Source organism: Bactrocera tryoni, chromosome 2 (genome assembly GCF_016617805.1).
Source record: "Bactrocera tryoni isolate S06 chromosome 2, CSIRO_BtryS06_freeze2, whole genome shotgun sequence".
Lineage (NCBI taxonomy): Eukaryota > Metazoa > Arthropoda > Insecta > Diptera > Tephritidae > Bactrocera > Bactrocera tryoni.
This window is the reverse complement of record NC_052500.1, coordinates 59,358,673-59,371,234: the sequence shown is the minus strand read 5'-3', so window position 1 is coordinate 59,371,234 and position 12,562 is coordinate 59,358,673. Positions and strand designations below refer to the sequence as shown.

The following is a 12,562-nucleotide window of genomic DNA, read 5'->3' as shown; positions in this document are numbered from 1 at the left end:
TCATACAGCTGATCGTTCCATCGAATGCGATAAATTTTCTCTCGAAAACTCGTAACGTCAACTCATCAGATGTTGTCATCGTCCATGCCTGTGCATCATATAGTAGGACTGGAATAATGAGTGATGTCTTTGTTCATCGAGAGAGCACTTTACTTCTCAATTGCCTACTCAGTCCGAAGTAGGACATTTTGGCAACAGTTTTTCTGCGTTGTATTTCGAGGGAGATATTATTGTTGGTGTTATTACTGGTTCTAAGATAGACGAAATTATATACGACTTCGAAGTTATTACTGTCAACAGTGACGTCGAAGTCAAGTCGCGAGTGCGACCATTGTTTGCTTGATGACAAAAGATATTTCGTCTTGCCCGCGTTCACTATGTCTTATTAATTCAAGTAAGCTTAAAAGAAGCAGACAAGTGCCCAAAAAAGTGTGATTTTTTTAAATAAGAAATTTACATCACTAGGGCGATGGCAAAACGCATAGGATGTAGCCATGTGTCCATTCTAAAGTTTTATAAATTATATGATGCAACTAAATCTTTGTACAGAGCTACGGAAGGGGATTTGAAAAAAAAAAAAACACCAACTAGGAAGAACCGAAATTTACAGAACCTAAACCTGCGGAACCGATCTTGAACTTCAGTGCAGCAAAACTCAGAGAAGGAGCGATATTGGTGGATAAAAGTACACGCACGGTATGCAGGAGTCTTTATAATAAGATCTTTATAGCGAGAAGGCCAAGAAAAAAACATCCTTTAAATGGAAAAATGCGAAAAGCACTTCTGATTTATGAGAACATCGAAAATGGACTCTAGGTAGAAGTTTGGAATACGGTTGTCTTCACTGAAGAATCGAAAATAAATTTGAATCAGTCCGACGGAATTGGCATTTATAAATGGTTCCTTAAATGCTTCTGGATATATTGACATTTTTTGGAGCCAGCAATGGATGCCTTGCCGACCCAATATTTCAGGATGACTCTGCGCCGTGCCCCCGTGCAAAGAGTGTAAGTATTATATTTGTTATATTCGTAACTATTCTCCGTTCTTTTCGGTTCAATGTACACAAGAATTAAAGAAATAGAGATTATGATTTTTTTACCAGTTACTTCTTTTGAATGTATTTGACAGAAAAATGCATTCATTAGTAATGTAATCAACGAAAGATCGTTAAATCGAAAATCGTAATTTGACATTTCGTCTCGACTGGCAGAAACTGGCATATCGAAGTCATGAGTTAAAATGAAATATATCCCTGCAAGGGAAAGTTTTTAGCTTTTAATATGTGAAAAAATTGTTATATTTATGTTCTTCATTTCACTTTTCAAAATTTGTAGTTTTTTGAAATCTCCGGAGGTAGATTTTTCAGAAAATATAGGGTAAAATATTTCGCAAAATATTTTGCATTGCGCATTCTTGTAGGCCATACAATTTTCTGAAAAATCTACCTCCGGAGCAGTCAAAAATTGTGATATTTCCAATGAAATCAGAATTTATTTATACGAGAAACTTTGACCTCTCACCGACACCTTTTAAAATATTATTATTAATATTTTCTTTGCAGCGACGTTTTATCTCTATATATGGGTTCAATTGATTTCCATGAGAAGCATAAGAAAGAGAGGAGAAAGCATTAAAGGAGAGTATATACGTATATAAATATGGAGAATGTGAACACATTTTCAAACAATAAAAGGAACTTAATTTCAGAAATGAATATTGAAACGTTAATGTATTTATATTTGGTATTTTCAAATGTAAAACTTAATTTCCATTGTTGCAAACAAAACAACACTTTCCCCTTTATTAGTACTTAAAACAAACCCAAATTCATTTCGCTTACCATTATATATTTTATGCTACATACACCTAATATTTAAATATTTGTAGATATTCATAAAGTTAAATATTTAATCTACAATTTAAGGCGATATTTACAAGTTATAACCAAGTGCTTCTATTTCATCTAGGAAATATTTCATATCGTCCTTCGTGAGATTTGAACTTTGCAAGACTAATCGGAAGAAATTCGGTAATTGTCGTAGGGGTTGATAGGTGATCATCATTGATCCCTTCTTGATCATACCCTCTTTGATCTTTGGTGCAACGGCATTTAGTTTTTGATTAAACAAATCGCCACGTTCCATATTTCGTATACTGGGTGGTATGTACCAGAAGCTAATATTTGTGCATTCGGGCTTTTCCAGCACCAATTCAAATCCCGGTCGCTCTCTGATCAGCTCAGTAATATATTCCGACATTTTGAATGCCTGATTGACATGTTCCGCCAGACCATTTGTACCCTTTGCCTTCCACATAAACCAGAATTTATAGACATCTGCACGTCGTCCGCATTGTATGTGTTTATCACCGGTATCGAATGATGTGTCATAAAATTTATCCTTTTGAAAAAGATATGTTGCATTTGTGGAATGACAATTGGTCAGTATGTCTTTATGCCGTGTGAGAAATGTAGAGCATTGCTGTGAGGCGATAAGCATCTTATGTGGATTCCAGGTGACAGAGTCAGAGCTGAGGAAAATGAAAAATATTTCAATTCAATGAAATTTCAGATAAAAATAAATGAAATGAAGCAATAAATTCTAAATATTGTTCTGACCTAAGCAAATCAAAGGTCAAGTGTTATAATATCATGAGATTTTCAAGGCTTATTCTGAATTGAAGTCCAAAGAAACCAATATGCGTTCTGTGAACCAAAAGTTAGGTTATGTTAGGCCAAACGTAATGTCCGCGGCGTGGATCACGCGTGCACAATTGTAGACACTCCCGAACAAACCATCTTGAGCCCCTCACAAATCTGTTGAAATGAGTTAATTCGATTCCGCTACTATTCCCAGCTACCTCGAGATATGAGATCCTTATTTTGACTAGGTGGATATTCTAAATAAAAATCCGAAAATAATTCTAAGTCACCAGCTTCTTATGTAAACAGGTAGCATTCATCAGAAAGTTATCTTGATCGAATATGGAGTTATCCTTCAGCTTTACGGCGTCTGCTATTTTCACATATCAGACTATTTCGCTCTCGAATATACCATTTTCTAGGTATGGAACGAATAACAAAAATCATCGCTAATATGGGGTGGTCAAAGATTATAGGTCTCTACCCAACGAATCTATGCCAATATGTCAGTTTTCAAGCATAAAACGTGATATTAAACTTAGACTCGAATTATGCTATTATTGAATGAGATATTATTACTGAAGCTCAAGTTAGCATCAGCTGATACTGCATTAAACACTTTCAGAAAGAGTTTGCATTCGAACGACGTCTGAGAATAGCGGTTCGTTTATTATATATCGAGGATTTAAATTAATTTAATCTCTAGAGAAATTTCCCACTGAATTTGTTTTATGTCTAAAGGAAGGATTCGTAAGGTCTCAAATTCAACATACTCTTCAGAGTTCAAAGTTACATGAATTGAATTGCACTTACCGTTCAATGCCGTTCAATAGATGACGATATTTGTTTGTAACCAGTGCACCGCCACCCCAGGCTGCATCGGTGTGGAACCACATGTTGTATTTCTCACATATATCAGCAACACCATTCAAGTCATCAAATGCACCTAAAACCGTTGTACCCGCCGTCGCAGAAACCATTAGTGGGCGTGCACCTTTGTTTATATAATGCTTGACCTTCGTCTCAAGATCGCTAATATCCATTTTACCATATTGATCTGTGGCAATTTTACAAACACTTTCACTACCGAAACCCATGAACATGGCCAACTTTTCGACTGAATAATGTGCGTCTTGTGATGTGAAAATAATTAACTGTTGGCCACTAAATAATCCATTTTTCTGTAAAGAAAATATAAATGGGAATATAAGATTTGACTATATACATTGGTATACATATAGTATATATATGTTTTTAGGCAATTGCATGAAAAATTGATACTACAAAAATTAAATTATCGAACTTACTAGCCAAAAATAAAATATAAGTAGTTTCAAAACCCTAAGACTGCAACTTGACAAATTTCAATCTTAAATCGTATCGTATTTATCCGGATGAATGTCTTAGTTTCGAGCACAAGCCACTAATTTACTTACTAACCTCAAAATATTTCATTTTTAAAAAACTTATAAATTTCCACGGGAATGTTATATTGATTTTGCTTTAGAGGGTATTTTGGTTCCATTAACATTTTTCAGTGGCAGACAATTGTTTTTGCGAGTAACACAGGGCCTTATTCAAAATTAAATTATTAGTTAATCTCTACGAATATATGCAAATTTTGTTTTCCGTATAAAATATATTCTACCATAAAATTCATAAAAGTCATGATTATAGTCTCAGTTTTTTAGACAAAGTGAAAAGTAATACTAAATGTGTAATTACTCATACGCCCTGAAGGCTTTCGGAATTTACTTAACTGCATGCGTATAAGTGTTTTTGTCGGTTAAACAATGATAAAGCAATGTTGAATTTAAATAATGCAAGGTCATGAATTGCTTTGCATTTGTTAATGATAATGCTCTACGTACGCAGACAGTTCCCTAGGGCAATTCGAGCAGCGTATAAAGCTTTGACATAAGATGGCATAGCTTCTACTATAGATGCTCTTTAGATCATTTTCACTTGCTAGATATTAGGCTTTGGTTTCATATCATCATTAAAATAACTCAATAGCTCCTGAGCGGTCTTCACACGGCGGTGCTTAGGACCGAAATTAAGCGCAAACTTCTGAGCAACTTTCTTAAGCTCTTGACATTTGAATAAATGTAAGTTAGGGTAGGTTAAAAGGTTGATGCTGTGACAAAATCCGAATTTATCTCATCAATTTCGGGCTCATAGCAAATAATTTGTCGACATCATCAGTTTTTGACTTAATTTGATTTTGTCGCTAATTCAAGATCGAGAGATCACACTTTTATGCTCCATTTTTCAAATATCTTCTACAGAAACTTTTTGCATGAATGCCAATCTATTAATGTACTCAAATGATGACGATTTCTCAGTACTTACGTTAATGTTTGACGTAGTACGTAATGTTTTCGATTGATTGACTGCTCAAATACCTCAATGTTTTTTTGCAATTCGAAAATTTTTCAAATATTTTAACCACACCCCACAAGTTTTTTATAATTATGTTATCGGCATGCGATGTTACGACGTCCAATTACGATGTTCGAAATACAATTGTAAATACCTTTTAATTACTCATACCATTCATTCAACAATTGCCTCACACGTGCATACGACTTGCATGCGCTACATAATACTAGCACAATTTAGGGGACTGACAATTATTTCGTTTATGAATTAGCACACATACATATGCACTTACAAATGTATGTATGTGCTGCCATTAACAGAATTGCTCTTTGTTTGTATATACTCGTACAATGTATTCTTATCAAATTTCTCCGAACCGTCCTCATGTAACCATAGAAGTATATACCATATGTACCATATATATGTACATGTATTTACATGTATATGTACGTAAAAACCCATTCAGAAATTGCTCTTTAACCATTAGTGACAACAGCATTGACTTTGCAAGACTGTTGATTCGTACATATAATTGCTTTATTGCATTTATTATCTGTTACAATCACTTACTTACATACCTATGTATATACATACATATGTATGTCTGCTAAATTCCTAATTGTATATGCAGCTAAGTTTGTATGTATATAGGTATGAATGTGGTATTTCAAATTAGCATGCATCAATATAGTGTTCAAGACCACGAAATAAACCCTCGTAATAGACGCTCTTTTTAGTATATACTATACATACATATATTAGTGGACTTTAAAACCCAAAACTACACAATTTCTCTTTTAAGGCATAACAAACGCCCTCATTTACATACATATGTATATATATTACGGATAAAATACATGAAAGTGTATGAAATATAAATCGAAAATGTTTTAGAATTTTGAAAACAAAAATAAAAGGAATTTAAAAAGATTTTTATACTTTGAAATTTTAAGGTTATATATACTGTACATAAATTAAATTAAAATATGGTGATTTTTCGATTTAAAAAATAATAATTTAATCAGTTATTTGTAATTAGTGAAACTAGACCGACTTGAGAAAAATATTCCGCTATCGCATTTTTTATCATTTCAAAAAACAATTGTGGAGTTTGGCACATTTGGATCTAATAGAAGAGAGTTTATGAGCATTGCATGACTCCTTTGATAGTCATATAGATAGATTAGTTTCAAAATCGAAGGGACGAACGGATATATTGTAGTGTGCTAGCTGGCCAATTTTCATTTACATATGAAAGCTAGTACTACAATTTTTAAATACTACTAATTTGCCGGAACCGGATCCTTTACCTTTATCACTTAGAATTAGCCTTCTAAAACAGGGCTCAAGATATTCAATTAAATATTCGAACTAATGTTTTCCTCTAACTTTCTCCCTGCTTATCTAAAAGAGGAAAGTTATATAATTTTTAAATTGCCTCCTACAGCTGGCCGATTTTCATTTACATATGAGAACTGTTTCCACAATTTTTTAAATATCGCTCGAAAATTAAACACTCGTCCTTTTCTCCCCTCCCTAACCGATTTTGAACTATACTATGAACTATATGCCATACAAACTGAACGATTAAAATCGATTTCCTATATGGAAACCTTTTTATGTGACAATTTGCCATCACAAAATTTTGTACAGATTATTGTTCAAGGCAACGCTATAATCTCCGAACAATTCACCTCATCGATCAAAATCAAGATAAATGTATTATACCCTATTAAAAAAATACTTATTAAGGTAATATTGCTTCCGTGCAGCCAGTGGGAAATTGCTTGAAGCTGCCATTTCGTACCAAAATGCCATAATAACTTTTTTATAAACTGAAATACACATTTATGTTCAATAAATACTGAGAGACTCAAAACTTCATTTTTCAAATTGGGTGACGACTTAGAGAAATTTGATTCCTTTTACTTTACTCCAAGGATAAATTGTTAAAGTTAGGCCTTTTTTGAGAACCTAATCGCTTAAAAAATATTTTTAAAGCGTTAATGCATGTGATTCACTCAACTAATTATGCTCATATGAAAAATTTTCACACTCTTACTCACCTTAGTTTCCGGTGCATACTTGTAGCGTGCACAGCTGATGCCATAACCGTTAGCAATTGAGCCACCTGGACAGAAAATGCCATCACCATAACCATCATTTGGAAAACCAACAATGCGACGCATTTCAGCCAACACCGTCTCCTCCATGAGCGTAAAAATCGGTGCCACCTCATAAGTATACACACTGGGATTCAGTGCATCGGTTAGCCATTGTCCAATCAAAGCATAAACATCTACACCAGAATAAAGTTGATTTATAAAGTACGGATGTCCGGTCTTAACCGAATATTTAATTGTTGCTTTCAATAATTCAATCAGTTTTGCATGCGTTTCCGGTTCCGCTTTCAAATTAAAATCAAATAATTGCTGCAGTTCGCTCGGCGCACGCCACTCCACCACTTTACTGGCTCGATTTGTGCCTGCCAGCACAGCCGATTTGATGATTTCGTCCACGCAGTTGCGTATGAAACCCTCAGAGCTCACATCAGGATGCCCGGATACGTAGTTTGCTGATGGTACCGTATCAGCCATATTATTGTTATTATTGGTGTTATTGGCGTTGTTGATCTTTGTTGTGCCGTTGGTCTGTTGCGTCCTCATTGCTGACCCTTTAACATCTGCCCCGGGAATATCTAAGCTGCATGCGATGGCTTCCGTTTTGGCTGCATTCAACGTTGAGGCGCCTGCCAGTTCTTTGTCAACGCTCTGCAAGTGCTTTTTAAATATAGACTCATTGTAGTGAGTGGGTAAACTATTGCTGGCCAACATTTTTGCGCTTGTATTTGTTTGTTTTTGTTTTTGATTTTTTTTTGCTTTTCTGTTTTTGCTTATTTACTCTTTGTGCTTTGTTTGTTTTGTTTCTATTTTGTTTTTACTGTTAATTTCGCAACCTTCAACTATATAGTTATTCTGCAGGCACACAGAAGACGTATGTGGTCTGTTTATTATGGTATATAGGGCAGTAAATGGTCATGTAATGCTCGATGGCCCACTGTGTTTCACGAGATTTGTTGAATTTTTCGTCGTTGCAATTTATTTTTATTTTAGTTTTTTTTTATACTTTGATTACATGTACACTTGTTGAATATCACAGACACAATTACATACATACATATATTTTTTAGTTCATCTAAATATACTTATGTTCATAATTTCACTGTTCACTTCTGTGCATATTTTTTTTAGTGCGAAATCTCTTTCTATTTGCATATAATAATTTTCTTTTGCACAAAATTCTTTGGTTGTAAATTTTTCAGCTTCAGATAAATAAACGCGGTGCAGTTAAATTACTTCAGGACGATCTTAACAACAATTCGCGTCTTACCAATCTGAGTGTCCGCCAAAATGAGCTGCTGCTTTTATAAATGCTCGCACTTGCAAGATCGGTCTGATTGATCTGTGCAAGCCGAACGGCAAGCACTTATGTACATTCATACGTATGTACATACATACATGAACACTTCGTGCATTCGTTTTGAATTCTAACGTTTTTGCTCGTTGCGCTGTCGTCGACGCTGACACTGCTTAATCGATGTAAGTTCACTGTAATTACTTACATATGTATGTATGTACCACATGTAAATGGTTAAGTATGTAAGTACTGTGGAATGTTACACCTGCACAGTTGTCGCATGCCATCTGTTGTGGTAATGCACTTCGACTTACATATCTACAAATGTTTCTAAGCATATGTGTCTGTCCATATGCAATGATTAGTTATCATATTTACATACATATGTACATACATATATATAAGTCATGTAGTTTCGTGCAACATTTATGCACCAGATGTTTATGATCTGTGGGCTTTCCCGTTTAATCTGCTTCAAATTCGCACAATTTCGCTAATACACATACAATATTTATGTATGAATGTATGTAATTTTTAAGAAACGTATAACGTACATTATGCATGTATTAAAGAACAGTGACACATTCAGTAAATAAATAATTTAAAAACAGAAAAAACGTTAAATTTGGTTGCACCGAAGCGGTAATATGTATATTTCAAAAGTGAAAAGCTTTATATAGAAGAACTTGATTTGAATCGATCAGTTTGAATGACGGTTAAATGCTATAGTGGACTGATCTACAAAATTTGTTCAATGGTTGTACCTTTGATCGTTTGATTTGTATGACGGCCATATGCTATAGTGGTCTGACATCGTTGGTTCCCACAAATTAGCAGCTTCGAAGAACATATGCAAATTTTAAGATCGATATCTCAATAACTAAGGGACTAGTTCGCATATACATAAGTACATATGTATACAGATACAAGGATAAACGGACATACACACGATCGCCTCAGCCTGTTAGGCTTATCATATATATACTATATGATTTATAGGGTGTCCGATGCTTCCTTCTGGACTTCCTGACAAACTTAACTTACCCTATTTGAAGAGTTCATACTTTTGTATTTTATTGAAAGCTGTCATTTCCCATCAGTTCTGATCCTTAAGGGGTTACATGGATTTCCTCGGTAAAAAACAACATTTTTCAACAATTTTTTTCTCATATAAAGAATTAAATATTTTATTAGAATTTTTTATTGTTACAAACATACACTATTAACAAAGATTTTCTGAAATTTTTGGAAAAAAAATATTTTAAACTCGGCCATTGCGTTGCAATTTTCGGTGACCCGTCGGAAAAAAGATGCGCCAAAGGAAAACTATATTATTTAACCCACTTTTTTGTTAAAGGAGAGAGTTGTCTCACGGTTATACGTTACTTAGCAAGGCCGACTTCTACTCATATTTTTGTAAAAAGAAAAAATCAATTAAATAACTCTACATAACATACATAGATCTCGTAAGTAGTTCGTCGACAAAAATTTTTATTTTCATTGGAAATTTTTGCAGTACATCCAAATATTATATAATGGTATTAATATGTAATGCATAATAGTAATAATACATGTATGTATATTTATATATACTATTTCTAAACGTTCATAACTCATTTTGTATATGATTTCCATTGCACAACAAAAATCGCTGAGCACCCAAATCCATTTCAAAAATTATTGACCACCCTTGGTGAATAATCATATAAAAACCGGGTTTATTTACATACAATGCATAAGTACATATGTATGTATGTATACGAAGGGGTTGAGCAATGCTCATTCATGATATTAATTTACTATTGTTTTCATGTACATTTTTGAAAAATAATAACAAAATATAATAATTTTTACATCGCAACCAATCAGTAAGTATTTAAAAAATGTGCTTTCTCTCAACGAAAGAAAATATCACTTTTAAAAATACACTTTGTTTCATTGTGATAAAGACATTATATTTCTGTCAAATACTAAAAAAAATATGTTACCATTCTACTCGTATATAGTAACTCTAACAATTCTCTTAAAAAAAATGTTTTTTTCTAACGAACTTTCCATAATATTGTAGGTAGTAAGCGAAATGCGCTGAAAACCTAGTTTCATTGCTATAAAGCCACCCTCCCACCACTAAAAATGGAAAGAAACAAATTTCTCTTTTTCCCTAATAATTTATTGTGTTTCCATATTATTTGGCATTATGTTGTAATGAGAAATCATTTCTGGGGTTAATGATGTCCATGTATCCAAAACAGCTGTTTCCAGATCAGAAAGCGTATTAAATTGACGAATCCTCAGATGTTCTAGGACTTACATCAGAAGAACAACCTACCCATTCCAAAAGATCGATATTTTTACGTTGAAGCCACGTTTTCGATGACCTGCTTTATGGATTCTTGCGTTGTCTTGTTGAAAAGAGAACGATTTTTGCGGATGACTGTATATATAGGGTAGCAGATTTGTTTCTAATACCTATACATTCGACAAATTTCACTTTCCTATCGCATGTTAATATTTTTTTTCGGCCAAAGTAAGTTCTCTGGCCACAATTTTCTTTGTTATTCAGGTATGTACACACCACTGTTACCGACCTTCCCAATGGCGCGATTGGTCAAACCCTTATCATTCAAAGCGTCTATAGCTCCTTTCTCTTTATCGTTAAGTATGCTTTTGCGGGGGATTCTGCGATTAGCTAACACAATTTAATAAAATTAATTTATAACACTAAATGGCACTGATCGGTATGAGTGTCTTTGTAACAATGAAACAACGTTTTGAGGCCAAAAGATATTTTTAAAATATGGACATAGTGAAACTTCTGTCGATACTGTGGTAGAAACTCTGAAGCGCATGGTTCTTAATTGCGTTGCACTCCATAAAAGAACGAAAGTAAAAAGGGCGCATATCCACTCTAATTCCAAGTTCAATTCATGAAGTTATTAGAGTGCCGAAACTGGACAAAAGAAAGAAAGGAAAGAAGGACACAGTGGGACTCAGATCGCGGACCATTATAGCCTACAACTGCCATACAAACTGAGTGATCAAAATGAAGTTTTTGTGACCGATGTTAAAAGTTTTTCTTGTTTTTTTAGCTTTTGACGTTTTAATCTTTCATAGTAATAACCTTATATACTATATGTGACCTGGTCTACGGAAAGGGGGCTTAGGTGTCAAAAAAATGGAAAACAATTAATGAGATAACGAGAAACTGACGATTATTTTTAACAGCTTTTCCCAGAAAACTAGTTTTCGCACGTTAGCTCCCTTTTCGTAGACCAGGTCACATATATGTATGTTTTTTTTAATTTTGGGCAACAACAACTAAACATTTATAGAAATTAAATACTTTGCTTTAACACAACAATATTTGCTCCTCTACATATCAGACGGAATATGGCTTTATCGACAATATTTGCTCCTCTACATATCAAACGGAAAATGGCTTTATCGAGACAGAGCGCTTAAAAAATAATTCAAGTTTAAGTAAATTTAACTGATTCACTCGCAAGCCCCTTATAAGTATGTATTGATGGGTGTGTCGATCTGCTGTGTCGAGACATTTCGCCGCAAATTTCCATTATACATATATACACCTATATGTATATATACAATAACAAACTATATATACAATGACAAACTAATTATATTTTTGAGATGTTAAAATTTATTTACATACCTTTTTGTTACAATAAAGACTTCAATAAATAAATTAAACACGTTTGTCAACATATGTTGTTACTGTGCTGCCAATTAACGTTATCCAAAATAACTTCAATTAGTCAATATATGTACCATAATTTTCGTCTTAAATAAAGGGAAGCACCGCGCCACATCGGATTTAATAATGTTGCTACAGACTGATGTAAAACATACATATGTACATCCATATGTAGCCCCATGATTGCTTGTATATACGCATGTGAATTAGTCAGAAATAAGAATGCGTTTCAAGCAAAAATGAATTGGTCACAATTTTCTCGTGGCGGGTTTTCCCCCAACTGTATTTGGGTTGCCTTACTTCTTCGGCCAATGCAAGAGAAGTGCGGAAGTCCATATGGTGTTTACTTTCAATTTTATTTGGTTTTTACAATCACAACAAAAACACATGCCTGTACACACGTA

At 33.9% G+C, this 12,562-nt stretch overlaps 1 protein-coding gene across 1 annotated transcript; it reads right to left on the bottom strand.

Annotated features, from left to right (window-relative positions):
• Positions 1-1,733: 1,733 nt before the first annotated feature.
• On the bottom strand, positions 1,734-8,434 carry LOC120768419 (cysteine sulfinic acid decarboxylase). Its single transcript, XM_040095100.1, has 3 exons — positions 7,093-8,434; positions 3,458-3,825; positions 1,734-2,532 (listed from the first exon to the last, which is right to left on the bottom strand). Exons 1-3 carry the CDS (start codon positions 7,858-7,860, stop codon positions 1,935-1,937), a joined length of 1,734 nt encoding a protein of 577 aa, XP_039951034.1. The 5' UTR covers positions 7,861-8,434; the 3' UTR covers positions 1,734-1,934.
• Positions 8,435-12,562: the final 4,128 nt, after the last annotated feature.

What these genes read in the sequence shown, in the direction of transcription:
- LOC120768419 (XM_040095100.1), bottom strand. Translation starts at nt 7,860, where the DNA reads ATGTTGGCCAGCAATAGTTTACCCACTCACTACAATGAGTCTATATTT. An exon ending in AGTATGCACCGGAAACTAAG is followed by an intron (nt 3,826 to 7,092) that starts GTGAGTAAGAGT and finishes TTTTCTTTACAG; the next exon opens with AAAAATGGATTATTTAGTGG. An exon ending in CTATTGAACGGCATTGAACG is followed by an intron (nt 2,533 to 3,457) that starts GTAAGTGCAATT and finishes CATTTTCCTCAG; the next exon opens with CTCTGACTCTGTCACCTGGA.